The sequence below is a fragment of the Saimiri boliviensis genome, chromosome 1 (genome assembly GCF_048565385.1).
Source record: "Saimiri boliviensis isolate mSaiBol1 chromosome 1, mSaiBol1.pri, whole genome shotgun sequence".
Lineage (NCBI taxonomy): Eukaryota > Metazoa > Chordata > Mammalia > Primates > Cebidae > Saimiri > Saimiri boliviensis.
The window spans coordinates 134,210,864-134,234,474 of record NC_133449.1 but is presented as its reverse complement, the minus strand read 5'-3'; the positions used below and the strand labels follow the sequence as shown (position 1 = coordinate 134,234,474).

At 42.0% G+C, this 23,611-nt stretch overlaps 1 protein-coding gene across 3 annotated transcripts in view; it reads left to right on the top strand.

The window, feature by feature from the left end:
* The window catches only part of GAN (gigaxonin), a 66,758-nt gene extending 44,255 nt beyond the window's left edge, over positions 1–22,503 (top strand). For 2 of the 3 annotated variants that reach the window (XM_039463330.2, XM_074404685.1), the window contains exons 10-11: positions 9,284–9,393; positions 9,480–22,503. In XM_039463330.2, the coding sequence (XP_039319264.1) occupies positions 9,284–9,393; positions 9,480–9,661 (292 nt within the window). In that variant the 3' untranslated portion in view covers positions 9,662–22,503. The remainder of the gene's footprint in view (positions 1–9,283; positions 9,394–9,479) is intronic. The other variant, XR_012518860.1, reaches the window with a different exon arrangement.
* The last annotated feature ends 1,108 nt before the right edge of the window (positions 22,504–23,611 follow it).

Sequence of the window (23,611 nt, the reverse complement as noted above, 5' to 3'; positions counted from 1 at the left end):
TGATTCAAATCCCTTGATCTTTGATCCCTTGCACTCCAGACACGTCTCTCTCTGGGGTTGTAACTGTTAACTGCTGGCAACGTCAGGGCAAGGTCCACTCTTGTCGGTTCTGTATCCTGGCTTCCAACATCCTACCTGCCTGTATGGTAAAATGTTAAGTGGCCGAGGCATGGTGTCTGAGATTCTTAAAGCCTCGGACAAGTGCCACATATGTCTTGTAGATAACACCCTTCTCCATCTCTTTTCTCTTTCCTCACACATTTTATTGTTGTAACCACCCAACAGTGTTTTCATTGCAGTAATATGTTTAAATCCTAAGGGGAGACTATGCTAAACCTCATTTTATTAGAGTAGTTCAGTCGTGTTACCAGAAGAGGGTGCTATAACATAATGTTTAATTTCATGCTATTGTAGCTTAGGGCAGTGAGCAGTTACCAAGATGTTGGAAAATCATATAAATGTTACCCAACTTGTATTTTAAATTTAGGATATTTGCATAGCCTTTTTTTCCTAATTATAGGGATAAACTGTCTTAGGAAAATTTATTAGACTGAGAGCAGTTTAAAGGATATTTGTTGTGGGGCAGATTTTCAGACTTCCCTACATTTCTCCTTTCTTGATACATGACTGCCAGGGCTGACTGCCAAAAGATGAAGTCTAATAGTAATTTCCTGCCCAGGCTGGGTGTGGTGGCTCACACCTGCAATCCCAGCACTTTGGATAGGCTGAGGTGGGCAGATACCTGAGGTTAGTAGTTCGAGACCCGCCTGACCAACGTGGCAAAACCCCGTCTCTACTAAAAATACAAAAATTAGCCAGGCCTGGTGGTACCAGTACCTGATCTTAGCTACTCAAGAGGCTGAGGCAGGAGAATCACTTGAACCTAGGAGGCAGAGGTTGCAGTGAGCCGAGATTGTGCCACTGTACTCCAGCCTGGGTGATAGAGCAAGACTACATCTCAAAAATACACGTATATAATATATATATATATTATATATATATATTTCCTGCCTAAATGAATCTCAAGGCAGTCTGACCAACTTCATTAATGTTCAATTGCCAGAGTGTTTGGTTTCTGATAAAATACCGATATAACCATTTTTCATAATGACTGAATTACTGTTTAGAGAGCATGAGCTAGTAACTCGCTTGCTGGAGGAGTCAAGCTTGCTTTTGTTTTTACCATTTCATGTCCCTATTTTGATTGTGTAAGACTTAAATCTGGCTATAAAATTCCTCAGTGTGCCCTGACATGCTATACATTTTTAGGACCTTTATATTCCATCAGGTTGTTAAACTTTTTTTTTTTTATTTTAGTGAAGTCTTGCTCTTTTGCCCAGGCTGGAGTGCAGTGGCGTGATCTCAGCTCACTGCAACCTCCGCCTCCTAGGTTCAAGTGATTTTCCTGCCTCAGCCTCCTGAGTAGCCGAGACTACAGGCGCATGCCATCATGCCTGACTAATTTTTGTATTTTCAGTAGAGACGGGGTTTCACTGTGTTGACCAGGCTGGTCTCGAACTTCTGACTTCGTGATCTGTCTGCCTCAGCCTCCCAAAGTGCTGGCATTATAGGTGTGAGCCACCACGCCCAGCCTATCAGGTTGTTACATATTCGTAGTGGATAAGCTTTTGAAATAACTATTACTTGCTTTAAGTTCATAATAATTAAACATAAGAGTGTGCTCCTTCCTTGCTATCTAAAAGCACTTCCAGGCCGAGCATGGTGGCTCACGCCTGTAATCCCAACACTTTGCAAGGTGGACAGATCACGAAGGTGGATTACTTGAGGCCAGGAGTTCTAAAGCAACCTGGCCAACATGGTGAAACCCCGTCTCTACTAAAAGCACAATATATATATTAGCCAGGCATAGCGGTACGTGCCTGTAGTCCCAGCTGCTCAGGAGGCTGAGGCCCAGGAATTGCTTGAAGCCAGGAGGTGGAGGGTGCAGTGAGCTGAGATTGCACCACTGCACTCCAGCCTGGGCTACAGAGTACGACCCTGTCTCAAAATAAATAAATAAAAGCACTTCCAAATAAAGTTTATGTGTGTTCGGTTTCTTATTTCTAAGTTCCCCAATGTTAGTTTGTAAATAGAATGAAGAAAGCTGTGAATTTATCTTATCAATACAAGATTCTAACATGTTTAGATAATATTAGACACACATATAACACCAAATGCCATGTAGTGATTTAATCTTCAAAGCAGCACTCTGAAGTGTATGTAGATACTCTTACTATTCCTATTTTCCATATGAGGAAATCACAGCACAGAGAGGGTGAGCGATGTGCCCCCCGGACACGCAAGGAACAAGGAGCTGAGATGGGAAGTGAAGTCAGGCATTCTGGCCCAAGAGTCCACCCTTCCAACTACCACACTAGCTTGACTTGAAAGTGTAGGCTTTCCCATAACTATTTACAGAGCAAAATAACATGTAGGCATAGTTCATTTCTGAAGAGATCAGATGCAAATGCGTTACATTGGCATACTGTGGAAGCCGTTGTTGCCTGATGAGCAGTCCATATTCGATTGGACACCATGTGGATTGTTTTTAAGTTATCTCTTATCTTTCCTGTCTTTGTTCCCTATTTTTAGGTTAAAACTTTCCTGGAAAAAAGCCATATCTTACTCTTTTCTGTTTTTCTGAATAAAAGCAAAACTCTTTGAAAGAAAGGAAAGCAAAGAAATTGCCATAACTTATTACCAAGTCAGAGCAACAGCTTCATATGCCCAGAATGACAGTTTTTCTATTTGTGTTCCTCTGCCCCTATTCTGTTAGTAACACTACTATCCTCCCCATTGTCCATGCTCCTGGCCAAGCGCAGTGGCTGACGCCTCTCATCTCAGCACCCTGGGAGACCCAGGTGGGAGGATCTCTTTGAGCCTGGGAAATCAAGACAAGCCTGGGCAACACAGTGAGATCTCATCTCTACAAAAAAATTCAAAACTTTGCTAAGCATGGTGGTCCATGCCTGAGGTCCCAGCTACTCGGGAGGCTGAGGCAGAAGGATCACCTGAGCCTGGGAGGTGGTGGAAGCTGTAATGGGCCGTGATCATGCCACTGCACTCCAGCCTGAGTGCCGAGCAAGACCCTGTCTCAACAAAAAAGGAATCATCTTGGATTCTTGTACTGTGCAACTCCTCAGTTGCCAAGTCTGGTCCTTTTTAAAGTCTCAGTAGTATTTCTCACATTTCCCCCTTCCCTGCCCCGCTGCTACCTTCACAGTCTCTCCTCCGTCTGTGTAGTGTCGTGTCATTGGCCTCTGGCCAGCCCTGCCCACACAGCTACCTGCTTGTGGTTTGGAAAGATGAATCTGACAAAAACTTGGCTTAGAGTTTTTGGTTGCCCTGCTCAAAATTCTTGACTGTTTCCCACTGCTTACCAAATAAAGGTAGTAGTACTTAGCCCCCTACTCAGGATTCTCTGTGAGCGGAGGTGAAGAAAAAGTTTCACCCTTTTTCAGCATGTTTCTTTCACACACGCTATACCGCACCTCACGTTTCACAGCCTCTTGTGGTTGTAGCCTCCGTGCTCAGCCTAGATGCCCCTCTACTTCGATTTTTTACAGTATATATATTAACTGTTCCTAGAAGTTAAGATCTGTGTTTCCTCTTTTGATTCCTGAATATTTAACTAGAATAGACTTACCTGACAACTGGCAAAATCACAATACTATTTCTCTGACCAGTATGGATTGGGGGCCGCTATGACAAGCAGGGCTAGCTGGAAGTCCCTGGAACTTTCCTCTCCTACCAGGATAGAAAACCAGAAGCAGTAGTGCATCCTGGGGGAATTTGCAAAAATTAGGCCACCATCGAAGATTAGAAAATGCAGGAGAGATGATGCCTATCACGTCCCCACTTAATTCACTTAGAAAAAGTAGAAAAGTAAAATGGATCTCAGAAAATCTTGTGAATTTTTTAGTTCAGATATTATGTTACCAATTCCAAAATGTTTGTTTAGTTTGTTTTTAGGTTTTCTTTTTCTTACCTTGGGTTTCTTTTGCTTTTCTCTACCTTCTTCACGTAGAATTTTAGGTTAGTCATGGTAGATCTTTTGCCTTTCTAATGCACAAGGCGAAAGCTTTCATCTTTCCACGAGCACCACTCTAGCTGGACGTACTGATTTGTTTTATTTTCATTACCATTCAGTCTGCAATATAACTTTTCCTTCTTCACATTGGCTGGTTTCCGTCGCTCTGTCTTCAAGTTTGCTGCTGCTTTCATTTGTTACCTGCATCCGGTGAATTTTTTATTTCAAGTATTATGTCATCAATTTTAAAATGTGTGTGTGTGGTTTTTTTAGGTTTTTAAATTTTCCGTGCTGAAATCTGTGTTTCCATCACAAGCACTTTTTTCTTTCCCTTCCTGAGCATCACTGTGGTAGTCATGTTCAAGTCCTTGCCTGTTAATTTCAGCATCTGAGTCATCTCAAGAGTTGGCGTCTATTGATTGTTTACTCCCTTAAGAAAGGGGTTCTCATTTTTCTGGCTCTTCTTTTGTTGAGTAATTCTGGACTGGATCCTGGACATGGTTACTATTGAAGCCTTGAATTTTTTTTTTTTTTTTTTTTTTTGAGACCAAGTTTTGCTCTTGTCTCTCAGGCTGGAGTGCCATGGTACAATCTTGGCTTACTACAACCTCTGCCTCCTGGGTTCAAGCAGTTCTCCTTCTTCAGCCTCCTGAGTATCTGGGATTACAGGTGCATGCCACCACACCCAGCTAATTTTTTGTATTTTGAGTAGAGACAGAGTTTCACTGTGTTGGCCAGGCTGGTCTCGAACTCCTGCAAGTTATCCGCCCACCTCGGCCTCACAAAGTGCTGGGATTACAGGTGTGAGCCACTGCACCCAGCCTAAGTTTTCTTATATTGCTTTAGAGTGTTGCTGAGTTTTAGTGGGTAATTGACTTGGTGAGACTTAATTGTAAGCCATGCCACCTGCCGTGGGTGGCAGCTGAACTCCCAGTCCAGCTCTCAAAGCCTCAGTCATAGGCAAACGTGGTTCCAGGATTAGTTGAAGACTTGAGATGAGTGGGTATGCTCAAATTGAGGGGTGCTTCTGTACCTCTCTCCTTTCTCAGGTTCTTCACTCATACTTTGGAGATCCTGGTTGCCCCAAGATCCCTTTTCCAGATTCCTGAGTTCTGTAGCCAGAAAGATGGCTATGTTTTCTCTAGTTTAGCTACCCAGAGGTGCCCCCGTCAGGCTGCCTTTAGAGAAAGCTACATTTTCTTTTGTTTTTCAAACACTTCTCTTTCAAAGGTCTGACACCCATCAACATTCAAATGTTAGTTGAATCAAATGTTCGGTGAATGGTTTTAGAAGTGTGGTGCTTCGCTTTGTTTCTGAGTTGTCCTGTGATCTTAGACAAATCATTAGGTTTTTGTGTTTCTTGGAATTCTAAATGCGGAAGCTACCTGCTTTAGAAGAGTCTAGGAAGAGTGTTCATTGAAATAAAAGTGGTGGTCTTCGGGAAATAATTGTACATTTATGTTTGACATTGAGATGCCTTGGCTGCTTCGCAGCATAGAGTTAGAGATGATGGAGTGATGGCCATATGACTGTGCGCTCCAGTGTGTATGGGCCTGGACCTTGGCAGCTCTGAGGCCCATTTAGATGAATTCCCAAGGTCCTACTGAAGTCCGCTGTGACCTGGCTATGCCTGTTAGCTGTTAACAGGCAATCATTCATTTACCCTCAAACATTATTATTACATAGCAGGGTATAGATTTACTCTTTTTTAAAAAGAAATAAAATTTTATTTCAGAATAATATTGTAGACTTGTAGAAAAGTTGCAAAAATAGTCAAAGTATTCCCATTTCCGTAGGCCATTCACTCAGCTTCTCCTAGTGTTAGCATCTTACATGACTGCAGTACAAGCATCAAAACCAAGATATTTACATTGTCCAGTATTATTAAGTAAACTGCAGACTTACTGGAGTTTCACCAGCTTTTCTTCTAATGTCTTTTTTCTCTGTTTCCAGATCCAATCCAGGATCCTGCATTGCATTCAGATACTGTTTGCTTAGACTCCTTTAACCTGTGGTGCTGCTTCATTCTTTCCTTGAATCTCATGACCTTCATACTCTTGAAGATTATTGCTCCATTACTTTTTTGTAGGATCTCTTAATTTGGATTTATCTAATGATTTCTTCCAATTAGACTGAGGTTATGCAGTTTGGCAACACCACAGAAGTCATGGAATGCACTTCTCTGCATCTTATCAGGGAGAACTTCGATGTGCCTTATTGCTGGTGATGCTAACCTTGATGGCTTGGGTAAAGTGGTGTCTGTTAGATTTCTCCACTAGAAAGTTAACTGTTTTTGTTGTGGTAATTAATAAGTATCTTGGTGGAGATAAAGTGAAAATTTACAAAACCATTTTCTCCCTAAACTCTCAGCCACTCATGTTAGCGTCCATCGGTAGGTCTAGCCTGGAGAAGTCATTACTGTGGAGTTTGCCTGATGGTGATTTTGTTTCCGTCATTCCTTCTGCGTTTATTAATTGGAATTTTTCTGTAAAGGAAACTTGTCCCTTTTTCCTATTGATGTTTTCCAATTACTTACAGTATATGGATTCGTGGGTATTTATTTTATTCCCTGGGTTATAAATCCAGCACCATCATTATTGATTTTCTTGCTCAGATAGTTGCACCCTCAGCTGTCAGGAGCTGCTTCACCATGGCTTCCACGTCCTTTGACATACCCCCATCCTTTTTTAAGCACTTTCTATCTGGCACAACAGGATGCTCTAGGCCCATCTTGTATTTTCTCTACCTCAGCTCTGGGATCAACCACTTCCTCATAGAGCCTCAAATCCTTTTAGTGGTTATTAAATTGATTTTCAACAGAGGTGCCAAGGCAATTTAGTGGGGAAAGAAAAGCCTTTAGCAAATGGTGCTGGAACAGCTAGCTATCTGTATGGAAGAAAGTGAACTGTGATTCATACCAGACACAAAAAATTAACTTGAAATGTATCATACTCCTAAACGTAAAAGCTAAAACTGTAAAATTTCCAGAAAAGAGCATAGGAGAAAAATTTTTGTAGTATTAGGGTAGGCAAAGATTTTCTAGAATGACACAGAAACCATGACTGTAAAAGAAGAAAAGGATATACTGGAATTCATCAAAATTAGAAACTTCTGTTCTTCAAAAGATTCCATTAAGAAAATGAAAAGGTGCCGGGCGTGGTGGCTCAAGCCTGTAATCCCAGCACTTTGGGAGGCCGAGGCAGGTGGATCACAAGGTTGAGGGATCGAGACCAACCTGGTCAACATGGTGAAACCCCGTCTCTACTAAAAATACAAAAAGTTAGCTGGGCATGGTGGCGCGTGCCTGTAATCCCAGCTACTCAGGAGGCTGAGGCAGGAGAATTGCCTGAGCCCAGGAGGCGGAGGTTGCGGTGAGCCGAGATCGTGCCATTGCACTCCAGCCTGGGTAACAAGAGCGAAACTCCGTCTCAAAAAAAAAAAAAAAAAAGAAAGAAAATGAAAAGGTAACCTACAAGCTAGGAAAAAAAAATTCACAATACATGTACATAACAAAGTATTTGTATCCATGCGATATAAAGAATCTTACATTTCAATAAGAAGACAGTAAGCCCAATTTAAAAAATATTTGTAGAGACAGTCTTGTTACATCCTTTTTTTAATCTTTTTTTTTTTTTTTTTTTTTGGAGACAGGGTCTCACTTTTGCCCAGGCTGGAGTGCAGTGGCGTGATCTCAGCTCATTGCAGCCTTGACCTCCTTGGCTCAAGCAGTCATCCTACTTCAGCCTCCTGAGTAGCTGGGACTACAGGCAGTTGCCACCACACTTGGCTAATTTTGCATTTTTTGTAGAGACAGGGTTTCACCATGTTTCCCAGCTGGTCTTAAACTCCTGGGCTCAAGTGATCTACCTGCCTCAAGCTCCCAAAGTATTGGGATTGTAGGCATGAGCCACCACACCCGGCCTCCAGTTTGAAAATGAGCAAACCTTTGAACAGACATTTTATGAAAGAATATAAAATGGGACTGGGTCTGGTGGCTCACACCTGCAATCCCAGCACTCTTAAGAGGCCAGGGCAGAGGGATCACTTGAGTCCTGGAGCCTGAAACAGCCTGGGTAGTATGATAAGACCTCATCTGTATGAAAAAAAATTCTTTTAATTAGCTGGGTGTGGTGGTATACATCTGTGACCCCAACTACTTGGGAGGCTGAGATGAGAGGATCACTAGAACCAAGAGATTGAGACTGCAGTGAGCTGTGATTGCGCCATTGCACTCCAACTTAGATGAGTGACAGAGTGAGACCGTGTCTCAAAAAAAAATCCATGAAATGACCAGTAAGCCTATCTAGAGATGTGCATTAGTCTTCAGGGAAGCACACACCATTAAAATAGCTAAAATTAAAAATATAATACTGAGACCTGAGATCTCACAATAATACTGAGCGATTGGAATTCTTATACATTGCTAATTGGAATGCAAAATTATGGTACAACACTTTGGAAAGTAGTGGGGCATTTTTTTTTTCCAGTAGAAAATACCCTTACCATATAGCCCAGCAATTTCGTAAGTTTACAAAAAGACTTGTTCTCTAATGTTCCTCACAGCCTTACTCATAATAGCCAAAAACTGGAACATCGACAGGCAAATGAATAACAAATTCTGGGTGGGCTCGGTGGCTTACGCCTGTAATACAGCAATTTGGGAGGCTGAGGTGGGCAGATCAAGACCAGCTGGGCAACATGGCAAAATCCCATCTTTATTTAGAAAAAACAGACAGCAGCAGAAATTAGCTGAACGTGACGGTGCACACCTGTAATCTCAGCTACTTGGGAGCCTAGGGTGGGAGGATCACCTGAACTGGTAGGTTGAGGCTGCAGTGAACCGTAATTGCACCACTCCACTCCAGCCTGAGGCAACAGAGGGAGGCCCTGTCTGAAAAACCAACAAATTCTGGTACATCCGTATGATGGAATACTGCTTAGAAATAAACAGAAATGAATGACAGATGCAAACAACAGCTTGGATGAATCTCTGCAACCTTGTACTGAGCAGAAGCAGGTTGGAAAGCACATGTTGTTTATGACTCAATACATGTTTCGTTCTAGCGCAGACAAAACTCCCCGTGTTTAGCAACTGGCAGCATGTCGGTGGTGACCTGGCAGTGGAACATGGGGTCGAGATTGGCACGGTGCCTGGTACTGATCATGACTCACCAAGTTTGCTGTGTCAGTCTTCCTAGACATTGTTGTCATCCTTTTGATTGCCTTAATTTTGTACACCGTCTTTGTTTTCAGGTGGATCTATCTTAACGACCAGAATTTATGCATCCCCGCCAGTTCATCTTTTGTTTATGGAGCTGTACCTATAGGAGCCAGTATTTATGTTATTGGAGATCTTGATACAGGTGAGAGTGTTACGGTGATTTTCTTGGAACTGTTTCCTGGTGATTCTGGGCACATCGTCTCACCCTTGCTTATTTCCCTGGCTTAGGTACCAATTATGACTACGTGCGTGAGTTTAAAAGAAGCACTGGAACCTGGCACCACACTAAACCACTCCTTCCATCCGACCTTCGCCGCACCGCGTGTGCAGCCTTACGCATTGCAAATTGCAAGCTTTTCCGCCTGCAACTTCAGCAAGGCTTATTCCGTATTCGTGTTCATTCCCCTTGAGGAGGAAGCAGAGCAGAGAGTGTGATCCTAACCCAAGAGCACCATAACATAGCTGCGACAGGGAAAGCGGAGACAGTGGCTGAAACTCACTCTGTGTGCTGGGCTTTGGTATGGTAACTGGTGGTTTTACAAGGCTTAGAAACTTGAGCTTCAGCTCTTGTTTGGGGGAACACAGAACTGTTGAAAAACTACCTGGGAGGAGTCAGTTCCTCCAGTTAGATGTGTCTACAGACACTGGAGGCTAGTAAATATCACAAGGAAAAGGGAGTGGGAATTGGTATCATGTAAAATATCAAAGTTAAAATACTAAGGTGCATTTTCCCTGAAGGAAACTCATGTCTGACTGCTGTGTTCAAATATGTAGCTTTGGTAAACAAACAAAATCTGTATATGCAAATCAACATATCCAAACATGCCAAGACTGCTTTTCTCCTGCACTTGGAAGGATATATCATGCCTAACCCTGCCCAACAAAGTAAGGTTCGTGCCTAAAATGTTAGATTGGACTGTATGCCGGTTAGTCTCCATTTATTCCTAGTACTCTGTCCTAAGAATCTTTTAAAAACTATATCATGATGAATTGCAACGAAGATAGAATTTCTCTTTTATAACTTTATCTTAGTAATGTGAAGATTTAGTAAATTCATGAGTCAGGTTGCAGCCCTTGTGTGAACTGAAGGAAGTTTGCTCACTTCTGTGTTGACTTAGATTAAGACATTTCATGCCATCCTTTCTGGGGTAGTACCAGTGGAGCTGGGAAGGGTCTCCCGCAGTGCCATTCTGCCTTTTCAGTGATCAAAACCATTTTCTTAGTGTGGGGATATTAGTGAGTAGGAGATTTTATAAAAGAAAGACCTGAGTCAGACAAATAATAAAGGTCTGCTATGGCTGAAAAAAACAAAAACAAAAACAAACAAAAAAGCTATCCAGACAAAATATGTAGGGATCAAACACTTTTTAATATAACCTGTCTGAAAGCACACAAAGTCTTGTTTACTGCTGTTTAATATTTGAAAACTGGTCTTAGAATGCGAATCTGTGTTAAGAATCTAGTCTTTGCTATAGAAGTTTCCCAGTGGCATTCACTAGTGAGAGTCTTAGACAAATTATGTTCCGAGTAAAGTTTAGCTGGTAGAATAAACTACCTCAACTTAATTTCATTCTGTTCATAGTAGAGCAAATTAATCTTTTCCTCCTTCCCTCCTTTACTATCTCTCATTCCCACCTCAACTCACTTTACTCCACTTCTCATTGGGGGAAAAATGTCTTTTGTTCGTGGAACGTATCTTGTAAGATAATTTGTTTTCCACTTGAATTACACCATCCTCGTGTGAAATCGGGGACTTCAAAGTGCTTGATTACTTCCTAAATTGAATTTTATGCAATATCAAATTTCTAATCAATTTAATATAGAGTACTTCATTTTTAATTGTTTTCTACAGCTTTTTCTTCCTCTTGGAATCTGGCTGTAAGAAGCAGCATCTTGTCTTATTAACACATGTATAAAGGTATCCTTTGGTTGTAAAATGATAAAAGGAACTTCTTCGAGAAACTTCCTGTGTGGAACGTTTGTATGCAGTTAACATGCATGTGAAACATCACTTATGCTCTCCCACCCATAGACATAAAAAAGGGTGACCTAACTGTGATTTTTTTTTTTTCTAACACCTTCTGGAAGTCAGTACAGTGCTACAGAAGTTGCTGAAAGATGCTATGCCTGTGGGATTAAAGAGTGTGGAGTGTGGCACATTAACTCTCCATTTTGGCCAGAAGATAACTGGTAAGATAAGGTATAAGGTTTTTAATCTTATATACCAGAGGCAGCAGGCCAGATGTGCCACAGTCGTGTAATTAATCATGTTTAATATGTCAGTCAAAACAAGCTTAGAATTGCATCGTTTACCAGTCAGCTGTTGTCTGCACATTTTCCAGTGATACTGTGGAGATCTTTTAATGAAAGCAAACTATGTGGCTTCTGCAAAGAAAGGAAGATTTTTCTTTTTACAACTAGACATTAATTTTAGAAGAAGCAAATTGCTGGAAAACTAAATTTGCTTTGGTGAAATAATCCTGTACAGAACAGTACCTTGGCATTCAGCAGCTGCAGTTGGGGAACATTAAAACAGTAACTGACATCCAATTAAAGCCATGATCGTCAGCAATTCTCTTTTTTTTAAATTTCTGACATTTAAAGTTTTTTTCGCCAGTCTACGCCAGGCCTCTCCAAGGAGACAGTTCATTATTTAGGAGTGAATGTGTTCCTCTTGCAATATTATCAGTACCTGCATGACTTGATAAATTCATTTTATAAAAATATTGTTTTGTTTTATTCAGTTCATTGACACTGTAACTGCAGAAATTAGATAACGTTTTATAAAATAAATTTGCCACATAATACGGGATGCAATAACACAAAAGCTGCTAAGTGCCAAACTGTTATTTTACTATAAACAAATATTAAAATGTGCTAAAGTATAGGGATGATTTAATTTTACTGTGCTCCGAAATTAATCATGACTCTTTAAATTACAGTTATTTCAGTATTGTAAAATAAATTTTCGCTCATTTCATGCAGGTTTGTGTTTTAACATTCCGCTTATGCCTTGAAACATCATTTCTTAATAACTTTTTGATAATTCTTTCTTGATAAGCACTTTTGCCAGGCGTGTGTTGGAATTGGTGGCTCAGCATAGGTCTTAAATTTTAAATCTTTGGGGAAAGTGCAATTTCTTTTGAGAAGGAAAGTTGTCTCAGGTTAGAATAAGTGAATACTTAAAGAATCTCTCCTAGGCTGCAGTCTAAAATAGGTTGTTTCTTTGTTTAGCATAGCCAAATATAGACTTTTCAAAGATTTTAGTGTTTAATTTAAATTGTTTTTTTGTTTTGTTTTTGATAGTGCTTATATCCTCTGAGAAGAAACCGTGTGAGAGATGAGTGAGTGTGCATGTGTATGTGACACTGTTTGACCTGATAAATGTATTTGTATGGGTTTACTTTTTGAATTGTAGTTCTAAACTACATGTATTTACTGTCTCCTGGTGCTTCAGATAAATTCTTGAGCCTGTTTAACTTCAGTTTATACTATGTCAAACTCATATTGAGTGTAAATACTGAAATATTTGTAGTTTATAGTAAGTTTTACTTGGCGTTAGCATTTCTCTTCTTTAGCGGGATTAAAAACAGTGTTTACCAACTCGTAGTTGGTATACTGTCAAGATTTGGCCTAATGAATTTCTAAATTCATTATTTAGCTTAATATTTCATTGCTGTGAGGAATTGATAGCTCACCATAGCCTTTTTTCAAACTGTGTAACAACCAAGAAAGAGCATTTGGGGTAGATTGGATGGTGTTTTGTTTGTAATGAAGCGTTCTATTATATTGCACTACCACTTTAATGATGACACTTTTTTCATTGTTGGTTTGGAAGTGTCATTTTTATAATTTATGAGTTGGGGGGATTCCCTAGTCAATGTAAAGGAAATACATTCTTTGTACAACTATGGTAAAGATAGGGCTGTCTTTGCTGTGGCACCGAAGTTACTCATGGGTGGTTAAGTGTCATTTCTAGAGAAGTATCTTAGGTACTGTGGCCCATTAGAGTTCCATTTGGTACATTCTACCTCAGTGTACCAAACCAGGGATTCCAAAAACCTTCCAAGGAGTGCTAGAAACACCGCAGTATCCCCTTCCAGAATGTTGGCATTCATGATTAAAGAGGCCTCCCGTGGTCAGATGAAGACATTTGGTTAAATGGGGGAAGAACGGGGTGGCACTTTGTATCAATTCAGAGATGCTGGAACCCCCAGAAAAATACCTGGGGGAAGGGAAAGGTAAGGCTGTCCTTTTCCACTGGCTGCTCACTGAGCACTGGAGTCCAGGAAGTCAGTGAGAAGAGACCAGCTAAGTATAGCCAAGCCCACCTCAGGTCTACCAACACATGTCTGATGAGCACCCACTAGTAACTGTGGTTGCCATTCAGGGAGCTGAACAGTGAGGTGGATGTCACACCACCCTCCCACTCAAGATCGTAAACTGACCCTGGGATGGGCACGGGCCCTGTCTTTGTCATCTGCAGGTCCCAGTGAATGCACAGAGTAGGTAGTCAATAAACATTTGACAGATAAATATATTCTTGTGATCAAAGTGATGTTCTTCTCTTGAAAAGGGCACTCTAAGAGTGACTGATTTTACTGGGTTTTCAGTTAGAAACTTTGTACCCAGATGGGCCAGCCTCCTGTATGGAGCGGAAACTAGTATAGAATAAACAATGCCAAGTGCCTGATGTACACGATGTACAATCCTGTGGTCTCCACATGTCCTGTAGGTTTTTTGAGACCACCCCCCCTACTCAGCACAGCTTATAATGTCGATCATGTTTAATATTGAGCTTCATTGACTGCTTTTTTATATGGGTCTCAAAATCTTTCCAGGGCATATATCCTTTTGATCGTCACATCTCTGGGATGGGCAGGGCACTTTCCCCATTGTATGAGGGTAATCTTGGAGGCCTGACACATGCAGCTTCATTTCTCGCTTTAGGAAGCAGCAAGAACCAAAAGAAGAAGCCAGGTATTTGGATTATCAGCTCACCAGTCAGGCGGTGGGGCCAGGACTTGATGTTTCTAGGCATACAAGTATTTTTAATCATAGAATAATCATTTGTAGTATTAATACAATTTAAGCTCTCAAACATGTCCTTTGCTAGTTGCACAGACATAACCTGAAATATGTTTGATTTTCTTTGTTCGCTAGCTGTAGGAAGTTGAAGAATTTACTATAAGAACAGAAGAATGTGTGTTTGAAAGAGAAACTTTCTAATTTCAAAGAGCTGCAGCTTCATGTATATTTCCCTCTCTTATTCCATGTAATTAGTAAGGGAAAATAAACTGTATCTTAGAATGTTAGGAAAATATTTTGCTAGCTTTTAAATAATTCTTGAGGTATTCTTGACTCTTTCTGTAGTTTCTATAGAAATTACAGAAATGTATGGTATAAGGATGAGAAAGGACCATTTGCCCGTAACTGAGAACACGAACTTGGGTTGGGGGTCTGTCGCGCTTGCTGGTGGTTAAATCTCCGGAGTGTTGACTGGTAGGCATTTTCTATATTTTTTGCGAGTTAGCTGGTAAAACTTTCTAAGGTTTTGTACTTTTCAGAAGTAATCTTATTATTGTTTCCATTTTAAACATATCTCAATATTGTCTCATTATAATAGTTTCATGTATGTGACATCTAAGGAATTAAGTCATACTTCCAAATGATTTGGTGTAATGCATACAGTTTAAGAAAGTTTGTTCTTTTTTATTTTATTTTTAAAATTTCTTGTAGAAACAGGGTTTCACTCTGTTGCCCAGGCTGGTCTCAAACTCCTGGCCTCAGACCCAGCCGGAACTATAGGCGCTTGAGCCAGCAACCACCGATAGAAAGTATGTTTTTTTTCAGTTATGTCATTGAAATTATCTAAGTGACTGGATTTTTAAACTCCTTCTCTTTCTCATGAAATTAATTATCTAATAAATAAAACTACATTATATAATTAGTCAGAAATGTCTGTTGCCCTCTTTTTTTTCTTTCTTTTTTTCTTTTTTTTGAGATGGAGTATTGCACTGTTGCCCAGGCGGGAGTGCAATGATGCAATCTTGGCTTACTGCAGCCTCCACCTCTGGGGTCCAGGCAATTCTGCCTCAGCCTCCTAAGTAGCTGGGATTACAGGCATGTGCCACCAAGCCCGGCTAATTTTTGTATTTTTAGTAGAAATGGGATTTTACCATGTTAGCCAGGATGGTCTCAATCTCCTGACATCATGAGCCACCTTGCCCGGCCTCTTTTTTTTTAAGATTAAAACTAATCTTTTAAAGTCCCTACTCAACTGAAATTTGGCCTGATTATAAATGTTGATATTAATTTCTTCCTGGCTCGACAAAGTTGTTGAGCTTCCTTCCCTGCATATATTGAAAGAAACCCAGAAATTATACATTCGTGGTTTGAATTAGAGAAGGAGTAGGTGGAAGAGGATGGCCTCACACAGAGTCCAGGGGGCATACTGCCTTAAGATGAAGTGAACAATTACACACCGAGTAGGGTCCACAGAAATAAACGGCCATTTCAAATTATTCACATCCCAAATGTAGATTCATCTGTTTTCTGGTTGGTGAATTATATTTATTAGGATCTTATTTTAGCATTTCAGTACAAATAGTAGGTTTGGATACCTTATTTTTATTGTTTTTACTCATTAGTTATGAATAAGGTGTACCTTAGAACCTTGGGTTAAATTTTTTCAAGTCATACCAGTAAACTTGGTTTAAATACAACTATAGTAGCTTGCTTTATCATGTTTCCTGTTTAATTGGATGAGAATTACATGCACTTATTCACTTGTTCTTTGTGTTTATAGGAAAAACTGTGTTCTCAGCTACCTCATTATGTAGTGTTGTGCTTGATCCTCAGCCAATTTAGAAGAATTCAACACATTCTGTTCTTTAACAAAAGCTTGGAATCAGGCAGTCAGCGGCCTTGAGAAATACAATTCTCTAAGGCCTGTTTTCCATTTTACTACTTTTTGAAAAAAAAGGCACTTATAACCAGGAGGAACAATAATTCTCCTAGACTTGCTGCAAAGTGATTACTTGAAACTCAACTTGAACTTTAAAGCATCTTTAAAAGGCTGTGTTTTCCGAATGCAGAAAAGTAGTCTATTTAACCGTGGCTGCGGTGTAAAACAGAGGGCTTGATTTCCATTCTTGTTGGCATCAGACAAGAAAATGTGTCCCTCTGTCATCTGACCCCGTGTTTGGGATTTGGGTGCCTGAGGCTACTATTTTTTTTCATTTTCTATAAGGTGCTATCATTTCCCAAAAATCTTTAATGTTGATGAAACTCTATACTCACTGCTAAGCTCCTTCTCACTCAAAGTGTTTCCTAAGTGCAAAGTTGAGGTTGGCAGAACTACATAGAGTTGGGTGATGCTTAGAATCATGAATGATGTGATTCGTTCCCTGTGCCAGTGGAGCATCCCTTGGCTTCCTGCGGTACGCGCCCTCCGCACCCCACACGTGGTGGCCCCCATCCTCCCTAGTGTCTGTCAGCTTGCCTGGTCACCCCGTCCGGAGGAAGGAGTTGAGGAGGCTCACCAGTTGTAGGCAACACTCTTCCTCTGGGGAGATCTTGTAATAATGGCCCAGTTTCAGGCCACAGTCATACACAGCCTACTTAAATGGAGGACTTCAGTGATGCCGTGGCCAAAAGAGTTATGCCCATTTCAAAAAGCCTGGCATACTTCATATAACTGAAGCACCAGGTAAAATCTGGTGCTTAAGTTATAAGTATAACCAAGTTTAACTGTTCTTACGCATTAGTAGAATTTCATTTTTATGCTTGTGCTTTTCAGAGTAAAGGGCTTGCTCTTAATGGTAGAATGGCAAAGCTTCTCCTTCAATGACAATCTGTTAGCCCGTGTTGATTTAGCTCAGGACGTGAGACATTTCCTGGAAGTGGTTTCCATGAGAACCAAGGCTTCCTCCTTTAACTTAAACCCCAGACTTTGTTGTTTGAATTATTATCAGGCAATCATCTTTATACACTTTCCTTACAAACCCAGTGGTTGGGAGCATAGGCCTTGGTGTCGGGTGCATTTGGAGCTGGGGGCTTCTGCCACAATTACCGCTCTGTGACTTGGGAATCTCTTTAACTCCGAGGCTCAGTTTCCTATGTGGAAGAAGCGTAGCAGGAAGACTTACCCTCTGAGGGTTGTGGTGAGGACTAACTGTGTGATGACTGTAAGCACTTGGGATAGTGGCTTGCTCGCAGTGATCACTGTTGCTGCCACCCTGATGATGTCAGTTCTCAACATGGAGGACAGGGAGACCCTGCGCGGGAGGCCGAGGCTGCCTGCGCGGTATGTCCGGGCCTTACAGCTTTCCCCATTCTCACGTCTGCTGCCGCGTGATACACAAATAAATGTATTATATGTTTGTAGTCATAAAATCCTTTCTTCTTTTTTTGAGATGAAGTCTCGCTCTGTCACCCAGGCTGGAGTGTGGTGGCGCAATCTCCCAGGCTCAAGGGATTCTCCTGCCTCAGCTTCCAAGTAGCTTGGGCTACAGGTGCACACTATTATGCCCAGCTAGTTTTTTATATTTTTAGTACAGATGGGGTTTCACCATGTTGCCCAGGCTGGTCTTGAACCGCTGGGCTCAGGCAGTCCGCCTGCCTCAGCCTCCCAAAGTGCCGGGATTACAGGCGTGAGCTACCACATCCAGCCATAAAATGATTTACCTTCTAGACTCATGCGACCTCTCTCCTTCTATGTCTCCAATATTTAAATTCCAAGCAATTGTAGATAGCTGAAACAGCCCCAAATATGTTTAGAATACATACAGTTTCTTATAAATAACCTTCTGTTTAGAATTTTCACAGTGAAGTTCTCTAATAATACTTAAAACTCTGTACCAAAGTTGATTTTTTTTTTCTTTAAAATAGGAAAGGTAATAGTCTATATTGGTCAAAGAAACTAGATATTTCCTAGATCTCTATTTTAGATCATAGACCTATACTATGCTTTCCTAATTTGGATGTTAAATGAAACTTAAAAACAAATACGTGTTACAAGTACTTGTGTGTACGTGCATGTGTGTTTGTGCATGTGTCTCTGTGTGTGGAACTTTTGTACCCTTGCATAAAGAAGCTTATTGAACAAAGTGGTACAGAAAGTGAGCTACTGAATCCTGTCATCTCATATACTTCTTTTCCTGGTGAGGTTATGACTGGCAGAGGAAGGAGTATGTGATGTGCTCAGCTTGTCTTGATTTCGATAAGATGTTTGATAAATCAGTCATTCTTGATCTCTGAATGTGAGCAGGAAGTACAGCTAGGATTTAACAAAGAACTGAGACTAGGTTGAATAGCCAGATCCAGACAGTGTTGGGAAGCTCAGAGCTTTGCAGGGTCACTGAAGGGGAGCTGGACCTGCTGGACTTTTTTTTTTTTTTTTTTTTTTTTTAGGCGGAGTTTCACTCTTGTTACCCAGGCTGGAGTGCAATGGCACGATCTCGGCTCACCGCAATCTCTGCCTCCTGGGTTCACGCAATTCTCCTGCCTCAGCCTCCTGAGTAGCTGGGATTACAGGCACACACCACCATGCCCAGCTAATTTTTTGTATTTTTAGTAGAGACGGGGTTTCATTATGTTGACCAGGATGGTCTTGATCTCTTGACCTCGTGATCCACCCGCCTCGGCCTCCCAAAGTGCTAGGATTACAGGCTTGAGCCACCGCGCCCAGCACTGCTGGACGTTTTTATCAGCAACTCATATCAAAATAGAGAAAGAGTGCTGGGCGGGACGTGTTGGTTGTTAGTTCTGCAGTGCTCTTGAGTCTCATGGCTCAATGTAAATTCATGTCTAGGTTCAAGAAAGGACACTGCTTTATGAAATTTCAGAAAAAAGTTATGGTGATATTGAACATAAGCCAACTGTTTCTCCTGCCCTACGGGAGGTTGGTGGGGCGACCTTCCCACTCTCCAGGTTGGTAGCCTTGCTGATGGGCCACATCTTCACCAAGACGTCATGGTTTTGTCTTGTTCTCCTCCCTGGTGAAAGTCCACTGCAGTTTTACTTTCAGTTCCGGAGGGAGAGGGAATAAAAGCCTCTCCCTGTGTGTGCTGACCCCTCCTACCTTGTAAAAGATCTGCTCAGGCTGGGCGAGGTGGCTCACGCCTGTAATCCCAGCACTTTGGGAGGCAAAGGCAGGTAAATCACTTGCAGTCAGGAGTTTGAGACCAGCCTGGCCGAATGTGCTTGTGGGCCCCTGTAATCCCAGCTACTTAGGAGGTTGAGGGAGGAGAATCATTTGACCCCAGAAGGCAGAAGTTGCAGTGAGCTGAGATTGTGCTACTGCACTCCAGCCTGGACAACAGATGGGGACTCCGTCTCAAAAAATAACAACAACAACAAGAATCTCAGCAGTAGGGGAAAGGAGATCATGATCCTAAGAGATTGATAGACCGGGGTGCACGGCAAGTCTTCAGAGCTGGCCGTCTGTGTCTTCCCGTTTCCTTCACTTGTTAATAAGCTTTTGTTTGAACCCACACTGGATTTTCTCTCCATGTTCCACCGTAGCTCCCCAAGGACGCTGCTAGGTGGAATCTCTGAGAAAACAGCGCTCGGCAGTTGGCCCACCTTTCTCTGCTGGCTTTGGGGTTGTCGTCAAGGTGGAGGAAGGGCATTTTGGCCGTGATTTGGAGTCGTTTTTACTCACTCTTCTTGGGATAGCTTTCCCACCCTGTCCTCTGCTCTTCTTTCCCACCCCTCTTCCAGTCTGGTTTTTTGATTACTTGAATTATGTATCCAAAATAAAAAATGCAAAGAGTTGGAGCGAGTTGGGGAGGGCGGGAAGCGGAGAGAAGAGTAGCTCTTCGGGTTCCTCGGACCGCATAACGCCCAGGGCGTGAGCCTCGGGCTCGCTGAGCAGACCTTCGTACTATCACCTTCCACAGCGGGCTGGGCCTGCCTGTGAGTCACATCTGTCCCCAGGCTCCAGGTCAGAACGGGCCCTCGCCTTCCGAGGCACCCCCAAGGACACACCCCAGCCCCTTAGGCACCTGTAGGCTAGAATGACACCTTCCAGGCTGGCCCCAGAGGCCCTCAGGGCTCCCCTCCAAGCCGGGCGAGGAGGCCGGCACGGGCCACGTGCACTACCTCAGCACCCAGCGACTGCTCGGTCAGGGTGGCCTCTCGTGACAGGCGCTCCGCCGTGTCCGTCCCTCTGTCCGCAGAGCCGGATGGGGAATCTCCATGTGGGTTCTCCTCTGTCCCCTTCCAGCTCGTATTCTCCAGAGCAGAGCACAGTCCTTGCCGCCCCTTCAGCTCTGACTTAAAAACACCCTGTGTTCCAAATCATGGATGGGATCGGAAATTAGAACTGCTTGTTTACGAGACAGACCACCTTTTCATGTGTTTTTCCAAAAGGAATTTGTGCTTCAAAAGAAACTTCAGTAAATTTATTATTAAACTAGCATATGCTCATTAAAATTGAGTTATGTTTTATAAAAAAAAAAAAAAAAGTAGGATCTGGTACATGGGGCGGGCAAAAGGATACCATCAGCTTAAGAAATAAAGAAGTAAGCCTTCCATTTGTGTGAGTGATAACATCCTTTTCCTAGATCGTACCTCAAAATTCAAGCTCTCCATGAAAACACAGATAATCTGAATAAAAATTTTATGTTGGAAAATGTATCAAGTGGCCTTTAGTTAAGAAAAGCACAGGCTATCTGTTAGCAAAACTTGCTTAGTTACATAATTCGTGGCTTTCTCTGCCATTGGGGTTCTTTGCATTTTGAATTCACTTGGAGCTCAGCTCTTGTATGGCTCCTGCGTCTTGCACCCCTTCAGTGCACCGGCGACATCATGGTGATACCCCTTCCGTTTTTGTATCATTTTTGTGAATTGTGACAACCATCAGGTAATCACCGTGGCTTCAGCAGAAGTTTTAAACAACCTTTGCAGCCAGTGTTGTGGTGTGCACCAGCAGCCTGGAAGTGATCGGCATTGCTGATTAAAGCACCCCCTGCTCTGCCCACTTCCACACATTCCCATCCTCATCAGAAACCGTATTGCAGATGCTCCCCGGGTAGGCACCGGCAGACTTCACTGTGTGTCACTAGTGACAGTGATGTCTGTGTGAGTGCGGCCCATTCATGACAAACGAGAAATGTGTACATTCTTTGTTTTCCATCATGGGTGTAGGTTTTCTGCCATGAAAGAGAGCTGCCAAGGAGATTCCTGAAAACAAGATTGTAAATTCGATTTGACCCTCCCAAATTCAGGGCCGCTGTTGGCAGTGGGTGTTGGCCCAGTGGGTGGCCGGCCTGGGTCCTGTTGGCTCACGCCAGTGTTGTGCGGGACCCTTGAATATGTGACTGTCACCCTTGTCCAAGACCGATTTTTAGCAGTCTTGATTTGTCATTTTGATGCTTTTAATACTATAAGGAAAACGCCATGAATACCGTATAAATACCACATCAAAAATCCTGCAACTTTATTATTTAGTAGAATTCCAAGTAGAGAGGTCTGCTTAGACACATATTTAGTTAAGGTTGTATTGTGTGTGATATTATCCTATCATTAGTAAGGTCGTACTACTGAAAAACAGGGATTTGCCATGAAAATACGTAAGCTAAACAAAAGGTATTGTTTAGAAAGTTCCAACTATTGAAAGGGCTAGAAGGCTGCAACTTGTAAAATTGTACTCCCCAAGTTCAGTAGGATAGTAGAGAAATTGTGCTAAGTTGATTTCATTGAAATGTCGTGTCTCACATCCTGTGGTCCACAGGTACTAGTTTGTTTTGTGGAATAATTTTCTATTCACTTGTTGGTAAGAAATTTAGCAGTCAGAAGTACTTTTACATTAATAACCTTTCTTTTAAAAAGTTGCTTTAAGGTTTACAAGTAATACTGATGCAAAAAGGATTTGTTAACCTTCTGAAGTTAAGTAGCCCGCACGTTGTTTACATGCTTCAGTATATTGTGGGGTCGGTCCCTTCTCACGAACCCAGGACCTGTGCTTGGGGAACATTCTGCCATCATGTTGTTCTCTTGTACCAAGGATCAGTGAAAGTGTTTTATCTTTTTTATGTAGTTTGTATTGACTGGATTTTATAACTGTAAGAAAACAGAAACAGAGTGTTGTATTTTGATCTGAAATTTGTGTATGCTAAAGTAATTTTGTTTCATGTATTGGAAGTTCATTTAAAAACTTGAAATATTTTCTAGAAGGGTACCACACAAAATGAATTATCTTTAAGCTGTTTAATTAACCTAATAAAATAATTTGTTGGGGAAGTCATTCTAATTGTTTCTGATTTTTAGAGTGGTCCCTGCTAACTCAGCATTATCAATACAGCTTGATTTGTGAATGGAATGTTGTCGTTTCTGTCATTTTAACAGTCTGGGTGTCATCTCCTAGACCCTGGCTTGCGATCTGTCTGTCCCTTGGCAGACACACACCAGTCACTGCCTGAGCCTCTTCCATTGCTGTCACCGTAAGTCTCCTTGCTGTCTTCCCTGAAAAATGGTTTCAAAATTGCTTTCCTCAGAAGAGAGAAATAAAATAGATTTCAAAGGACTAGAGGACTTTAATATTAAGGGCTTAGTAATATGAGGCAGAATTCCATCTGCGGAAAGCAGAATTCTCTGTAGTTCCCTCCTACTGTGCTGTCCAGAGACAAATCTACAAAGACTGATAGTACTTAGAAAAGATAATTCAAATACAGATCTCCACTGAAGGCAAGGGGCAAAGACCTTAGCAACTCTCCCGTAAGGTCCAGGTTGGGTAAGGACAGGCAAGTGTGCTAGACGTCTGCAGACTCCCTCCTAAAATCACATGAAAAGAGGCAGTATTCATCTTAGGTCACAGAGCATGGCATAACGTAGGTGTGGCGAGTGGGTTTAAATTTTTTTCCACCTTTCATAGCAAGGTCATATGGACCAGTGGCCTCTAGCCCTTTAAATTTTAATTTAATTTCGAGATAGGGTCTGGCTCTGTCACCCAGGCTGGAATGCAGTGGCGCGATCTCGGCTCACTGCAACCTTCACCTCCTGAGTTAAGCGATTTTCCTGCCTCCCAAGTAGCTGGGATCACCGGCATGTGCCACCACGCCTGGCTAATTTTTGTATTTTAAATTTAATAGAGATAGGGTTTCACCACGTTGGCCAGGCTGGTCCTGAACTCCTGGTCTCAAGTGATCTGCTCACCTCAGCCTCGCAAAGTGCTGGGATTACAGGAGTGAGCCACCGTGCCCAGCCTGTATCCCTTTTATCTTTGGGATGAGGGAGAGTTACTGCTGACAGAGTCTCATCTAGAAACCAGTGCCTGAGACAGAGGGACGCTCTGTCTAAGGAAAGGGCATTTTGCAGGTGGGGAGGTGAGGGGTTGACTGTCACCATCCTTAACC